The sequence below is a fragment of the Hemitrygon akajei genome, unplaced genomic scaffold (genome assembly GCF_048418815.1).
Source record: "Hemitrygon akajei unplaced genomic scaffold, sHemAka1.3 Scf000190, whole genome shotgun sequence".
In the NCBI taxonomy this organism is placed as follows: domain Eukaryota; kingdom Metazoa; phylum Chordata; class Chondrichthyes; order Myliobatiformes; family Dasyatidae; genus Hemitrygon; species Hemitrygon akajei.
In genome coordinates this window covers 80448-97022 of record NW_027332076.1, presented here as the reverse complement: position 1 = coordinate 97022, position 16575 = coordinate 80448, and the positions used below count along the sequence as shown (strand labels likewise).

Below are 16575 nucleotides of genomic sequence, written 5' to 3'. Positions count from 1 at the left end.
AAGATTACAGGGAGAATGCAGAATGGGTTTGAGAAGGATAATTAATCAGCCATGGGAATGTCAGATCCGACTCGATGTGCCAAATGGCGTAAATCTGCTCGTTTGTCTGATGGTGTAAGTCTCCCCTCAGAATCTGATGCTGTCTGGGAACAACTCAAGCATGTTTAACCTTCTCGGCCCTATTGCAGTCGGCAGATCTGTTCGCCTGTGGATGTTAGCGGCAGTTTTGAAAAAGCCAGTGGGGCCAGTCATTCACCAGGCTGCAGGTTTTAGGAACGTGGTGAGGGCCAATAAAGAGAAGTTCAGTTTCAGCAAAGTGGCCATTGTAGGAGAGGGACATTGCTAGAGTGGTTCATGAGGCTCAGTAAGTAGAGGTGGAGGCTGAGGTAAATTTCCTTTTCTCTTGGTCTATTTCTGTCGAGTATTACAGTGAGAATGGGGCCAGGGTCAGTGGTGTGTTCTTCATGGGAGATGTGGGAACTTCGGGAGATCTGCAGTCTCTCTGATAACTATACGGGCTCTGAGCGTCAGCTCCTTAGAGTCGTGCGTTGAAGAACTGGAGTTGAACCTGGAAGAACTTTGGTGCGTACGGGAGAATGAGGAGATGATGGATAGAAGCCCCTAAGGATCATTGGACAGGAGGCCTAGGGAGAAAGAAAGGGGGAGGGAAGCACCAGAGGGAGATGGAGAACAGGCAAAGTGATGGGCAGAGAGAAAAAAAAAACTACATATGTCAGGGATGGGTTAAGAAGGGGAGGAGGGGCATTAACGGAAGTTAGAGAAGTCAATGTTCATGCCATCAGGTTGGAGGCTACCCAGCCGGTATATAAGGTGTTGTTCCTCCAACCTGAGTGTGGCTTCATCTTGACAGTAGAGGAGGCCATGGATACATATCAGAATGGGAATGGGACGTGGAATAAAAATGTGTGGCCACTGGGAGATCCTGCTTTCCCTTGTGGACAGAGCATAGGTGTTCAGCGAAACGGTCTCACAGTCTGCGTCGAGTCTCACCAATATATATGATGTATTTAGATTTTTTTTCTCTCTGCTCATCACTTTGCCTGTTCTCCATCTCTCTCTGGTGCTTCCCTCCCCCTTTCTTTCTCCCTCGGCCTCCTGTCCCATGATCCTTTCCCTTCTCCAGATCTGTATCCGTTTTGCCAATCACCTTTCTGGCTTTCAGTTTCACCCCACCCCCTCCGGTCTTCTCCTATCATTTCGCATTTTCCCCTCCCCCTCCTACCCTCAAATCTCTTACTATCTTTCCTTTCGGTTAGTCCTGACGAAGGGTCTCGGCCCGAAACGTTGACACTGCTTCTCCCTATCGATGCTGCCTGACCTGTTGTGTTCCACCAGCATTTTGTGTGTGTTGGTTAAATTTCCAGCATCTGCAGATTTCCTTGTGTTTACTCAGTAATAAGCATACCTGTTTGGATACTGATGTGGGCTGTGATGGATGGAACGACCCTCCAGGGGGAAGCTACAGTCCCAGAACAGAAATGGGTGGAATTAAGGGAAAATTTTATGGTGATTTGAGGAAGGTATAGGGTGGGTATTGGGGTGGGCTGGGGTGTATTCAGAGGTCAGGTTTTACACAGAGAGTGGAGGATGTATAGAATGTGCTGTTAGAGGTGGTGGTAGAGACAGACACATTAGGGACACTAAATAGTCACACCGATGACAGAAAAGTGTAGAGTATGTGGGATTGATCTTGGAAGGGGTTAACATCATGGGCCAAGTGTGTGTAGTGTGCTGTAATATTCTATGTTCTAGGGAACCGAGTGGCCACTCTGAAGAAAAACAGGTACATTACCAGGTGTGAACTAACTGGAACCCCACCACACCACCCTCCCCTGTCCCTGATCTGTTTCAGGCCCGGTCCCTGTCCGGCTGGTGAACGGGAACAACATGTGCTCTGGGAGAGTCGAGGTCTATCATAACTCTACCTGGGGCACCGTCTGTGGCAGGAGCTGGAATAAGATGGCGGCGGACGTGGTCTGCAGGATTTTGAACTGTGGGACACCTGGGTCGGTAACAACAGATGCCTCCTACGGAGAGGGCACTGGGAAGATCTGGCTGGATGGAGTGAAGTGTGACGGGACAGAGCCTGCTCTCGACCAGTGCCCTGCCAGCCCATGGGGGGTGAATAATTGCTCCCACGCAGAGGACGCTGGAGTCTCCTGCACAGGTGAGTGTGGGTGGGCAGTGAGGATGTGCTTTACACTGAAACCTCTGCTGTGCTATTAAGTGAACTCCAGTGTTGAGCAGATTGTTCCCCTGACTGCATCACTGTCCTTCTCAAGGTCCTGATCCTCCGTGGTTCCTGGTTGTCAGGTCCAGCTGCAGGTGCTGGGAGATGGTTGGATTGTAGTGCAGGCTGTCCAAATCACTGCAGAGTCCGAAAGGTTAAAGGGTGGAGGAGCATTTCCCTCGCTCCCAGCAATTAGAGGCCCTGTCCCGTTGCCGGGTTGGGATTTTTGGATTGAGCTTCACCAGGATAGAGGTAGACTGTGAAAACGTGAGGGGATAGTGGGGTGAGACTGGGAGGTTAAGGGAATTACCACCGAGGGAACAACCTCAGAATAGAAGGACATCTCTTTACAAATGAGGAAGAATATTTATCAGCAAGTACGTGGTGAATGTGTGGAATTCATTTACACGGGTGGATGTGGAGGCCAACTCATTGGGTATATTTGAAGTAGAGTTTGATAGGTTCATCAATCAGGGCATTGAAGATTACAGGGAGAAGGCAGAATGGGGTTGATTAAGATAATTAATCAGCTATGCGAATGTCAGATCCGACTCGATGTGCCAAATGGCCTAAATCTGCTCGTTTGTCTGATGGTGTAAGTCTCCTCTCAGAATCTGATGCTGTCTGGGAACAACTCAAGCATGTTTAACCTTCTCGGCCGATTACAGTCAGCAGATCTGTTGGCCTGTGGATCTGTGCGGCAATTTTGAAAAAGCCAGTGGGGCCAGTCATTCGACAGGCTGCAGGTAATTAGGAACGTGGTCAAGGCAAAAATAAAGCAAAGTGGCCATTGCAGGAGAGGAATGTTGCTTGGGGGAGACCTGAAGTAAATTGATCCACTGATTCGAGGCACGGACAGGGCCGATGGTTCAGAGTGTTTTTCCCAGGATGGAAATGTCCAATACCACAGGGCACTGGAGGGGGAATGTGTAAAGGAGATTTATCAGGAAGGTTATTTCATGCAGACAGTGGTGGCTGTCTGGAAACCACTGCCAGGGGAGGTTGTGTCAGCAGTTACGACGTCAGTGTATAAAACATTTAGACAGGTCCATGTCAAAGCTGGTATTGTGGAAAATGGAGAGTGTGTGGGCAGCTGCCATCGGTCAGTCTGCCATCCTGGTCAGCAGTTTCACGCTGGTCTGAAGGGCCTGTTCCTGTGCTGTTCTGTTCTGTGCTCGATGTTCCTTCCCTCAAGCACTGATCTCCCACCCAGTCGAACCCCATTCTCCCCTCAGTCCAAGCCCCATTTCCCATTGCACAGTCTCTCACAGCACTCTCGACAGCTTTCAATATGGGAATCCTCATTTTAAGTCCTGACGAAGGGTCTCGGCCCGAAACGTCAACAGCGCAGCCTAGATGCTGCCTAGCCTGCTGTGTTCTACCAGCATTTTGTGTGTGTTATCCTCATTTTAAACTCATTCTCTTCTCTGTTCCAGGCCCGGTCCCTGTCCGGCTGGTGAACGGGAACAACATGTGCTCTGGGAGAGTCGAGGTCTATCATAACTCTACCTGGGGCACCGTCTGTGGCAGGAGCTGGAATACAATGGCGGCGGACGTGGTCTGCAAGGTGTTGAACTGTGGGACGTCCCAATTAATTACTAGAGGTGCCTCCTACGGAGAGGGCACTGGGAAGATCTGGCTGGATGGGGTGAAGTGTGATGGGACAGAGCCTGCTCTCGACCAGTGCCCTGCCAGCCCATGGGGGGTGAATAACTGCTCCCACGCAGAGGACGCTGGAGTCTCCTGCACAGGTGAGTGTGGGTGGGCAGCGAGTGTGTGCTTTACACTGAAACCTCTGCTGTGCTATTAAGTGAACTCCGGTGTTGAGCAGATTGTTCCCCTGACTGCATCACTGTCCGTCTCAAGGTCCTGATCCTCCGTGGTTCCTGGTTGTCAGGTCCAGCTGCAGGTGCTGGGAGATGGTCGGATTGTAGTGCAGGCTGTCCAAATCACTGCAGAGTCCGAAAGGTTAAAGGGTGGGGGAGCATTTCCCTCACTCCCAGCAATTAGAGGCCCTGTCCCGTTGCCGGGTTGGGATTTTTTTTGAATTGTACCTTGACCAGTGGAGAGGTACACTGTGAAAATGTGAGGGGATTGTGGGTTCAAGTCAAGTCAAGTCGCTTTTTATTGTCGTTTTGACCATAAATGCTGGTACAGTACACAGTAAAAACGAGACAACACATTTCAGGACCATGGTGCTACATGAAACAGTACAAAAACTACACTGAACTACGTAATAAAAAACACTGAGAAAGCTACACTAGACTACAGACTTACCCAGGACTGCATAAAGTGCACAAAACAGTGCAGGCATTACAATAAATAATAAACAAGACAATAGGCACAGTGGAGGGCAGTAAGTTGGTGTCAGTCCAGACTCTGGGTATTGAGGAGTCTGATAGCTTGGGGGAAGAAACTGTTACATAGTCTGGACGTGAGAGCCTGAATGCTCTGTTACCTTTTCTCGGATGGCAAGAGGGAGAAGAGATTGTATGAGGGGTGCATGGGGTCCTTCATAATGCTGTTTGCTTTGCGGATGCAGCGTGTAGTGTCAATGTCCATGATGGTGGGAAGAGAGACCCCGATGTTCTTCTCAGCTGACCTCACTATCCGCTGCAGGGTCTTGCGATCCGAGATGGTGCAATTCCCAAACCAGGCAGTGATGCAGCTGCTCAGGATGCTCTCAATACAACCCCTGTAGAATGTGATGAGGATGGGGGGTGGGAGATGGACTTTCCTCAGCCTTTGCAGAAAGTAGAGATGTTGTTGGGCTTTCTTTGCTATGAAGCTGGTGTTGAAGGACCAGGTGAGATTCTCCATCAGGTGGACACGAAGAAATTTGGTGCTCTTAACAATCTCTACCGAGGAGCCGTCTGGGTCAATCAGTCTGGGTGGTCAAGGGAATTGCCACTGAGGGCACAACCTCAGAACAGAAGGACATCTCTTTAGAGATGAGGAAGATTGTTTTTGATCAAGTACGTGGTGGTTCTGTGGAATTCATTTCCACAGGCTGATGTGGAGGCCAAGTGATTGGGGGTATTTGAAGCAGAGTTTGATAGGTTCTTGATCAATCAGGGTGTCGAGGAGAAGGCAGAATGGAGTTGATTAAGATAATTAATCAGCCATGCGAATGTCAGATCCGACTCGATGTGCCAAATGGCCTAAATCTGCTCGTTTGTCTGATGGTGTAAGTCTCCCCTCAGAATCTGATGCTGTCTGGGAACAACTCAAGCATGTTTAACCTTCTCGGCCCTATTGCAGTCGGCAGATCCGTTGGCCTGTGGATCTGTGCGGCAGTTTTGAAAAAGCCAGTGGGGCCAGTCATTCACCAGGCTGCAGGTTTTAGGAACGTGGTGAGGGCCAATAAAGAGAAGTTCAGTTTCAGCAAAGTGGCCATTGTAGGAGAGGGACATTGCTAGAGTGGTTCATGAGGCTCAGTAAGTAGAGGTGGAGGCTGAGGTAAATTTCCTTTTCTCTTGGTCTATTTCTGTCGAGTATTACAGTGAGAATGGGGCCAGGGTCAGTGGTGTGTTCTTCATGGGAGATGTGGGAACTTCGGGAGATCTGCAGTCTCTCTGATAACTATACGGGCTCTGAGCGTCAGCTCCTTAGAGTCGTGCGTTGAAGAACTGGAGTTGAACCTGGAAGAACTTTGGTGCGTACGGGAGAATGAGGAGATGATGGATAGAAGCCCCTAAGGATCATTGGACAGGAGGCCTAGGGAGAAAGAAAGGGGGAGGGAAGCACCAGAGGGAGATGGAGAACAGGCAAAGTGATGGGCAGAGAGAAAAAAAAAACTACATATGTCAGGGATGGGTTAAGAAGGGGAGGAGGGGCATTAACGGAAGTTAGAGAAGTCAATGTTCATGCCATCAGGTTGGAGGCTACCCAGCCGGTATATAAGGTGTTGTTCCTCCAACCTGAGTGTGGCTTCATCTTGACAGTAGAGGAGGCCATGGATACATATCAGAATGGGAATGGGACGTGGAATAAAAATGTGTGGCCACTGGGAGATCCTGCTTTCCCTTGTGGACAGAGCATAGGTGTTCAGCGAAACGGTCTCACAGTCTGCGTCGAGTCTCACCAATATATATGATGTATTTAGATTTTTTTTCTCTCTGCTCATCACTTTGCCTGTTCTCCATCTCTCTCTGGTGCTTCCCTCCCCCTTTCTTTCTCCCTCGGCCTCCTGTCCCATGATCCTTTCCCTTCTCCAGATCTGTATCCGTTTTGCCAATCACCTTTCTGGCTTTCAGTTTCACCCCACCCCCTCCGGTCTTCTCCTATCATTTCGCATTTTCCCCTCCCCCTCCTACCCTCAAATCTCTTACTATCTTTCCTTTCGGTTAGTCCTGACGAAGGGTCTCGGCCCGAAACGTTGACACTGCTTCTCCCTATCGATGCTGCCTGACCTGTTGTGTTCCACCAGCATTTTGTGTGTGTTGGTTAAATTTCCAGCATCTGCAGATTTCCTTGTGTTTACTCAGTAATAAGCATACCTGTTTGGATACTGATGTGGGCTGTGATGGATGGAACGACCCTCCAGGGGGAAGCTACAGTCCCAGAACAGAAATGGGTGGAATTAAGGGAAAATTTTATGGTGATTTGAGGAAGGTATAGGGTGGGTATTGGGGTGGGCTGGGGTGTATTCAGAGGTCAGGTTTTACACAGAGAGTGGAGGATGTATAGAATGTGCTGTTAGAGGTGGTGGTAGAGACAGACACATTAGGGACACTAAATAGTCACACCGATGACAGAAAAGTGTAGAGTATGTGGGATTGATCTTGGAAGGGGTTAACATCATGGGCCAAGTGTGTGTAGTGTGCTGTAATATTCTATGTTCTAGGGAACCGAGTGGCCACTCTGAAGAAAAACAGGTACATTACCAGGTGTGAACTAACTGGAACCCCACCACACCACCCTCCCCTGTCCCTGATCTGTTTCAGGCCCGGTCCCTGTCCGGCTGGTGAACGGGAACAACATGTGCTCTGGGAGAGTCGAGGTCTATCATAACTCTACCTGGGGCACCGTCTGTGGCAGGAGCTGGAATAAGATGGCGGCGGACGTGGTCTGCAGGATTTTGAACTGTGGGACACCTGGGTCGGTAACAACAGATGCCTCCTACGGAGAGGGCACTGGGAAGATCTGGCTGGATGGAGTGAAGTGTGACGGGACAGAGCCTGCTCTCGACCAGTGCCCTGCCAGCCCATGGGGGGTGAATAACTGCTCCCACGCAGAGGACGCTGGAGTCTCCTGCACAGGTGAGTGTGGGTGGGCAGCGAGTGTGTGCTTTACACTGAAACCTCTGCTGTGCTATTAAGTGAACTCCAGTGTTGAGCAGATTGTTCCCCTGACTGCATCACTGTCCTTCTCAAGGTCCTGATCCTCCGTGGTTCCTGGTTGTCAGGTCCAGCTGCAGGTGCTGGGAGATGGTTGGATTGTGGTGCAGGCTGTCCAAATCACTGCAGAGTCCGAAAGGTTAAAGGGTGGAGGAGCATTTCCCTCGCTCCCAGCAATTAGAGGCCCTGTCCCGTTGCCGGGTTGGGATTTTTGGATTGAGCTTCACCAGGATAGAGGTAGACTGTGAAAACGTGAGGGGATAGTGGGGTGAGACTGGGAGGTTAAGGGAATTACCACCGAGGGAACAACCTCAGAATAGAAGGACATCTCTTTACAAATGAGGAAGAATATTTATCAGCAAGTACGTGGTGAATGTGTGGAATTCATTTACACGGGTGGATGTGGAGGCCAACTCATTGGGTATATTTGAAGTAGAGTTTGATAGGTTCTTCATCAATCAGGGCATTGAAGATTACAGGGAGAAGGCAGAATGGGGTTGATTAAGATAATTAATCAGCTATGCGAATGTCAGATCCGACTCGATGTGCCAAATGGCCTAAATCTGCTCGTTTGTCTGATGGTGTAAGTCTCCTCTCAGAATCTGATGCTGTCTGGGAACAACTCAAGCATGTTTAACCTTCTCGGCCGATTACAGTCAGCAGATCTGTTGGCCTGTGGATCTGTGCGGCAATTTTGAAAAAGCCAGTGGGGCCAGTCATTCGACAGGCTGCAGGTAATTAGGAACGTGGTCAAGGCAAAAATAAAGCAAAGTGGCCATTGCAGGAGAGGAATGTTGCTTGGGGGAGACCTGAAGTAAATTGATCCACTGATTCGAGGCACGGACAGGGCCGATGGTTCAGAGTGTTTTTCCCAGGATGGAAATGTCCAATACCACAGGGCACTGGAGGGGGAATGTGTAAAGGAGATTTATCAGGAAGGTTATTTCATGCAGACAGTGGTGGCTGTCTGGAAACCACTGCCAGGGGAGGTTGTGTCAGCAGTTACGACGTCAGTGTATAAAACATTTAGACAGGTCCATGTCAAAGCTGGTATTGTGGAAAATGGAGAGTGTGTGGGCAGCTGCCATCGGTCAGTCTGCCATCCTGGTCAGCAGTTTCACGCTGGTCTGAAGGGCCTGTTCCTGTGCTGTTCTGTTCTGTGCTCGATGTTCCTTCCCTCAAGCACTGATCTCCCACCCAGTCGAACCCCATTCTCCCCTCAGTCCAAGCCCCATTTCCCATTGCACAGTCTCTCACAGCACTCTCGACAGCTTTCAATATGGGAATCCTCATTTTAAGTCCTGACGAAGGGTCTCGGCCCGAAACGTCAACAGCGCAGCCTAGATGCTGCCTAGCCTGCTGTGTTCTACCAGCATTTTGTGTGTGTTATCCTCATTTTAAACTCATTCTCTTCTCTGTTCCAGGCCCGGTCCCTGTCCGGCTGGTGAACGGGAACAACATGTGCTCTGGGAGAGTCGAGGTCTATCATAACTCTACCTGGGGCACCGTCTGTGGCAGGAGCTGGAATACAATGGCGGCGGACGTGGTCTGCAAGGTGTTGAACTGTGGGACATCCCAATTAATTACTAGAGGTGCCTCCTACGGAGAGGGCACTGGGAAGATCTGGCTGGATGGGGTGAAGTGTGATGGGACAGAGCCTGCTCTCGACCAGTGCCCTGCCAGCCCATGGGGGGTGAATAACTGCTCCCACGCAGAGGACGCTGGAGTCTCCTGCACAGGTGAGTGTGGGTGGGCAGCGAGTGTGTGCTTTACACTGAAACCTCTGCTGTGCTATTAAGTGAACTCCGGTGTTGAGCAGATTGTTCCCCTGACTGCATCACTGTCCGTCTCAAGGTCCTGATCCTCCGTGGTTCCTGGTTGTCAGGTCCAGCTGCAGGTGCTGGGAGATGGTCGGATTGTAGTGCAGGCTGTCCAAATCACTGCAGAGTCCGAAAGGTTAAAGGGTGGGGGAGCATTTCCCTCACTCCCAGCAATTAGAGGCCCTGTCCCGTTGCCGGGTTGGGATTTTTTTTGAATTGTACCTTGACCAGTGGAGAGGTACACTGTGAAAATGTGAGGGGATTGTGGGTTCAAGTCAAGTCAAGTCGCTTTTTATTGTCGTTTTGACCATAAATGCTGGTACAGTACACAGTAAAAACGAGACAACACATTTCAGGACCATGGTGCTACATGAAACAGTACAAAAACTACACTGAACTACGTAATAAAAAACACTGAGAAAGCTACACTAGACTACAGACTTACCCAGGACTGCATAAAGTGCACAAAACAGTGCAGGCATTACAATAAATAATAAACAAGACAATAGGCACAGTAGAGGGCATTAAGTTGGTGTCAGTCCAGACTCTGGGTATTGAGGAGTCTGATAGCTTGGGGGAAGAAACTGTTACATAGTCTGGACGTGAGAGCCTGAATGCTCTGTTACCTTTTCTCGGATGGCAAGAGGGAGAAGAGATTGTATGAGGGGTGCATGGGGTCCTTCATAATGCTGTTTGCTTTGCGGATGCAGCGTGTAGTGTCAATGTCCATGATGGTGGGAAGAGAGACCCCGATGTTCTTCTCAGCTGACCTCACTATCCGCTGCAGGGTCTTGCGATCCGAGATGGTGCAATTCCAAAACCAGGCAGTGATGCAGCTGCTCAGGATGCTCTCAATACAACCCCTGTAGAATGTGATGAGGATGGGGGGTGGGAGATGGACTTTCCTCAGCCTTTGCAGAAAGTAGAGATGTTGTTGGGCTTTCTTTGCTATGAAGCTGGTGTTGAAGGACCAGGTGAGATTCTCCATCAGGTGGACACGAAGAAATTTGGTGCTCTTAACAATCTCTACCGAGGAGCCGTCTGGGTCAATCAGTCTGGGTGGTCAAGGGAATTGCCACTGAGGGCACAACCTCAGAACAGAAGGACATCTCTTTAGAGATGAGGAAGATTGTTTTTGATCAAGTACGTGGTGGTTCTGTGGAATTCATTTCCACAGGCTGATGTGGAGGCCAAGTGATTGGGGGTATTTGAAGCAGAGTTTGATAGGTTCTTGATCAATCAGGGTGTCGAGGAGAAGGCAGAATGGAGTTGATTAAGATAATTAATCAGCCATGCGAATGTCAGATCCGACTCGATGTGCCAAATGGCCTAAATCTGCTCGTTTGTCTGATGGTGTAAGTCTCCCCTCAGAATCTGATGCTGTCTGGGAACAACTCAAGCATGTTTAACCTTCTCGGCCCTATTGCAGTCGGCAGATCCGTTGGCCTGTGGATCTGTGCGGCAGTTTTGAAAAAGCCAGTGGGGCCAGTCATTCACCAGGCTGCAGGTTTTAGGAACGTGGTCAAGGCAAAAATAAAGAGAAGTTCAGTTTCAGCAAAGTGGCCATTGTAGGAGAGGGACATTGCTAGAGTGGTTCATGAGGCTCAGTAAGTAGAGGTGGAGGCTGAGGTAAATTTCCTTTTCTCTTGGTCTATTTCTGTCGAGTATTACAGTGAGAATGGGGCCAGGGTCAGTGGTGTGTTCTTCATGGGAGATGTGGGAACTTCGGGAGATCTGCAGTCTCTCTGATAACTATACGGGCTCTGAGCGTCAGCTCCTTAGAGTCGTGCGTTGAAGAACTGGAGTTGAACCTGGAAGAACTTTGGTGCGTACGGGAGAATGAGGAGATGATGGATAGAAGCCCCTAAGGATCATTGGACAGGAGGCCTAGGGAGAAAGAAAGGGGGAGGGAAGCACCAGAGGGAGATGGAGAACAGGCAAAGTGATGGGCAGAGAGAAAAAAAAAACTACATATGTCAGGGATGGGTTAAGAAGGGGAGGAGGGGCATTAACGGAAGTTAGAGAAGTCAATGTTCATGCCATCAGGTTGGAGGCTACCCAGCCGGTATATAAGGTGTTGTTCCTCCAACCTGAGTGTGGCTTCATCTTGACAGTAGAGGAGGCCATGGATACATATCAGAATGGGAATGGGACGTGGAATAAAAATGTGTGGCCACTGGGAGATCCTGCTTTCCCTTGTGGACAGAGCATAGGTGTTCAGCGAAACGGTCTCACAGTCTGCGTCGAGTCTCACCAATATATATGATGTATTTAGATTTTTTTTCTCTCTGCTCATCACTTTGCCTGTTCTCCATCTCTCTCTGGTGCTTCCCTCCCCCTTTCTTTCTCCCTCGGCCTCCTGTCCCATGATCCTTTCCCTTCTCCAGATCTGTATCCGTTTTGCCAATCACCTTTCTGGCTTTCAGTTTCACCCCACCCCCTCCGGTCTTCTCCTATCATTTCGCATTTTCCCCTCCCCCTCCTACCCTCAAATCTCTTACTATCTTTCCTTTCGGTTAGTCCTGACGAAGGGTCTCGGCCCGAAACGTTGACACTGCTTCTCCCTATCGATGCTGCCTGACCTGTTGTGTTCCACCAGCATTTTGTGTGTGTTGGTTAAATTTCCAGCATCTGCAGATTTCCTTGTGTTTACTCAGTAATAAGCATACCTGTTTGGATACTGATGTGGGCTGTGATGGATGGAACGACCCTCCAGGGGGAAGCTACAGTCCCAGAACAGAAATGGGTGGAATTAAGGGAAAATTTTATGGTGATTTGAGGAAGGTATAGGGTGGGTATTGGGGTGGGCTGGGGTGTATTCAGAGGTCAGGTTTTACACAGAGAGTGGAGGATGTATAGAATGTGCTGTTAGAGGTGGTGGTAGAGACAGACACATTAGGGACACTAAATAGTCACACCGATGACAGAAAAGTGTAGAGTATGTGGGATTGATCTTGGAAGGGGTTAACATCATGGGCCAAGTGTGTGTAGTGTGCTGTAATATTCTATGTTCTAGGGAACCGAGTGGCCACTCTGAAGAAAAACAGGTACATTACCAGGTGTGAACTAACTGGAACCCCACCACACCACCCTCCCCTGTCCCTGATCTGTTTCAGGCCCGGTCCCTGTCCGGCTGGTGAACGGGAACAACATGTGCTCTGGGAGAGTCGAGGTCTATCATAACTCTACCTGGGGCACCGTCTGTGGCAGGAGCTGGAATAAGATGGCGGCGGACGTGGTCTGCAGGATTTTGAACTGTGGGACACCTGGGTCGGTAACAACAGATGCCTCCTACGGAGAGGGCACTGGGAAGATCTGGCTGGATGGAGTGAAGTGTGACGGGACAGAGCCTGCTCTCGACCAGTGCCCTGCCAGCCCATGGGGGGTGAATAATTGCTCCCACGCAGAGGACGCTGGAGTCTCCTGCACAGGTGAGTGTGGGTGGGCAGTGAGGATGTGCTTTACACTGAAACCTCTGCTGTGCTATTAAGTGAACTCCAGTGTTGAGCAGATTGTTCCCCTGACTGCATCACTGTCCTTCTCAAGGTCCTGATCCTCCGTGGTTCCTGGTTGTCAGGTCCAGCTGCAGGTGCTGGGAGATGGTTGGATTGTAGTGCAGGCTGTCCAAATCACTGCAGAGTCCGAAAGGTTAAAGGGTGGAGGAGCATTTCCCTCGCTCCCAGCAATTAGAGGCCCTGTCCCGTTGCCGGGTTGGGATTTTTGGATTGAGCTTCACCAGGATAGAGGTAGACTGTGAAAACGTGAGGGGATAGTGGGGTGAGACTGGGAGGTTAAGGGAATTACCACCGAGGGAACAACCTCAGAATAGAAGGACATCTCTTTACAAATGAGGAAGAATATTTATCAGCAAGTACGTGGTGAATGTGTGGAATTCATTTACACGGGTGGATGTGGAGGCCAACTCATTGGGTATATTTGAAGTAGAGTTTGATAGGTTCATCAATCAGGGCATTGAAGATTACAGGGAGAAGGCAGAATGGGGTTGATTAAGATAATTAATCAGCTATGCGAATGTCAGATCCGACTCGATGTGCCAAATGGCCTAAATCTGCTCGTTTGTCTGATGGTGTAAGTCTCCTCTCAGAATCTGATGCTGTCTGGGAACAACTCAAGCATGTTTAACCTTCTCGGCCGATTACAGTCAGCAGATCTGTTGGCCTGTGGATCTGTGCGGCAATTTTGAAAAAGCCAGTGGGGCCAGTCATTCGACAGGCTGCAGGTAATTAGGAACGTGGTCAAGGCAAAAATAAAGCAAAGTGGCCATTGCAGGAGTGGAATGTTGCTTGGGGGAGACCTGAAGTAAATTGATCCACTGATTCGAGGCACGGACAGGGCCGATGGTTCAGAGTGTTTTTCCCAGGATGGAAATGTCCAATACCACAGGGCACTGGAGGGGGAATGTGTAAAGGAGATTTATCAGGAAGGTTATTTCATGCAGACAGTGGTGGCTGTCTGGAAACCACTGCCAGGGGAGGTTGTGTCAGCAGTTACGACGTCAGTGTATAAAACATTTAGACAGGTCCATGTCAAAGCTGGTATTGTGGAAAATGGAGAGTGTGTGGGCAGCTGCCATCGGTCAGTCTGCCATCCTGGTCAGCAGTTTCACGCTGGTCTGAAGGGCCTGTTCCTGTGCTGTTCTGTTCTGTGCTCGATGTTCCTTCCCTCAAGCACTGATCTCCCACCCAGTCGAACCCCATTCTCCCCTCAGTCCAAGCCCCATTTCCCATTGCACAGTCTCTCACAGCACTCTCGACAGCTTTCAATATGGGAATCCTCATTTTAAGTCCTGACGAAGGGTCTCGGCCCGAAACGTCAACAGCGCAGCCTAGATGCTGCCTAGCCTGCTGTGTTCTACCAGCATTTTGTGTGTGTTATCCTCATTTTAAACTCATTCTCTTCTCTGTTCCAGGCCCGGTCCCTGTCCGGCTGGTGAACGGGAACAACATGTGCTCTGGGAGAGTCGAGGTCTATCATAACTCTACCTGGGGCACCGTCTGTGGCAGGAGCTGGAATACAATGGCGGCGGACGTGGTCTGCAAGGTGTTGAACTGTGGGACATCCCAATTAATTACTAGAGGTGCCTCCTACGGAGAGGGCACTGGGAAGATCTGGCTGGATGGGGTGAAGTGTGATGGGACAGAGCCTGCTCTCGACCAGTGCCCTGCCAGCCCATGGGGGGTGAATAACTGCTCCCACGCAGAGGACGCTGGAGTCTCCTGCACAGGTGAGTGTGGGTGGGCAGCGAGTGTGTGCTTTACACTGAAACCTCTGCTGTGCTATTAAGTGAACTCCAATGTTGAGCAGATTGTTCCCCTGACTGCATCACTGTCCGTCTCAAGGTCCTGATCCTCCGTGGTTCCTGGTTGTCAGGTCCAGCTGCAGGTGCTGGGAGATGGTCGGATTGTAGTGCAGGCTGTCCAAATCACTGCAGAGTCCGAAAGGTTAAAGGGTGGGGGAGCATTTCCCTCACTCCCAGCAATTAGAGGCCCTGTCCCGTTGCCGGGTTGGGATTTTTTTTGAATTGTACCTTGACCAGTGGAGAGGTACACTGTGAAAATGTGAGGGGATTGTGGGTTCAAGTCAAGTCAAGTCGCTTTTTATTGTCGTTTTGACCATAAATGCTGGTACAGTACACAGTAAAAACGAGACAACACATTTCAGGACCATGGTGCTACATGAAACAGTACAAAAACTACACTGAACTACGTAATAAAAAACACTGAGAAAGCTACACTAGACTACAGACTTACCCAGGACTGCATAAAGTGCACAAAACAGTGCAGGCATTACAATAAATAATAAACAAGACAATAGGCACAGTGGAGGGCAGTAAGTTGGTGTCAGTCCAGACTCTGGGTATTGAGGAGTCTGATAGCTTGGGGGAAGAAACTGTTACATAGTCTGGACGTGAGAGCCTGAATGCTCTGTTACCTTTTCTCGGATGGCAAGAGGGAGAAGAGATTGTATGAGGGGTGCATGGGGTCCTTCATAATGCTGTTTGCTTTGCGGATGCAGCGTGTAGTGTCAATGTCCATGATGGTGGGAAGAGAGACCCCGATGTTCTTCTCAGCTGACCTCACTATCCGCTGCAGGGTCTTGCGATCCGAGATGGTGCAATTCCCAAACCAGGCAGTGATGCAGCTGCTCAGGATGCTCTCAATACAACCCCTGTAGAATGTGATGAGGATGGGGGGTGGGAGATGGACTTTCCTCAGCCTTTGCAGAAAGTAGAGATGTTGTTGGGCTTTCTTTGCTATGAAGCTGGTGTTGAAGGACCAGGTGAGATTCTCCATCAGGTGGACACGAAGAAATTTGGTGCTCTTAACAATCTCTACCGAGGAGCCGTCTGGGTCAATCAGTCTGGGTGGTCAAGGGAATTGCCACTGAGGGCACAACCTCAGAACAGAAGGACATCTCTTTACAGATGAGGAAGAATATTTATCAGCAAGTACGTGGTGAATCTGTGGAATTCATTTACACGGGTGGATGCGGAGGCCAAGTGATCGGGGGTATTTGAAGCAGAGTTTGATAGGTTCTTGATCAATCAGGGTGTCGAGGAGAAGGCAGAATGGAGTTGATTAAGATAATTAATCAGCCATGCGAATGTCAGATCCGACTCGATGTGCCAAATGGCCTAAATCTGCTCGTTTGTCTGATGGTGTAAGTCTCCCCTCAGAATCTGATGCTGTCTGGGAACAACTCAAGCATGTTTAACCTTCTCGGCCCTATTGCAGTCGGCAGATCCGTTGGCCTGTGGATCTGTGCGGCAGTTTTGAAAAAGCCAGTGGGGCCAGTCATTCACCAGGCTGCAGGTTTTAGGAACGTGGTCAAGGCAAAAATAAAGAGAAGTTCAGTTTCAGCAAAGTGGCCATTGTAGGAGAGGGACATTGCTAGAGTGGTTCATGAGGCTCAGTAAGTAGAGGTGGAGGCTGAGGTAAATTTCCTTTTCTCTTGGTCTATTTCTGTCGAGTATTACAGTGAGAATGGGGCCAGGGTCAGTGGTGTGTTCTTCATGGGAGATGTGGGAACTTCGGGAGATCTGCAGTCTCTCTGATAACTATACGGGCTCTGAGCGTCAGCTCCTTAGAGTCGTGCGTTGAAGAACTGGAGTTGAATCTGGATGACCTTTGGTGCATACGGGAGA

At 49.7% G+C, this 16575-nt stretch overlaps 2 protein-coding genes across 2 annotated transcripts in view; both read left to right on the top strand.

The window, feature by feature from the left end:
* LOC140724342 (scavenger receptor cysteine-rich type 1 protein M130-like) overlaps window positions 1-5670 on the top strand; it is a 31048-nt gene extending 25378 nt beyond the window's left edge. The window contains exons 15-17 of the mRNA XM_073038796.1: window positions 1874-2188; window positions 3688-4002; window positions 5513-5670. Of these exons, the coding sequence (XP_072894897.1) occupies window positions 1874-2188; window positions 3688-4002; window positions 5513-5670 (788 nt within the window). The remainder of the gene's footprint in view (window positions 1-1873; window positions 2189-3687; window positions 4003-5512) is intronic.
* A 1634-nt stretch (window positions 5671-7304) lies between these two features.
* Window positions 7305-16308, top strand: LOC140724341 (CD5 antigen-like). The gene is made up of 5 exons (XM_073038795.1): window positions 7305-7512; window positions 9015-9329; window positions 12527-12841; window positions 14341-14655; window positions 16166-16308. Exons 1-5 carry the CDS (start codon window positions 7305-7307, stop codon window positions 16306-16308), a joined length of 1296 nt encoding a protein of 431 aa, XP_072894896.1.
* Window positions 16309-16575: the final 267 nt, after the last annotated feature.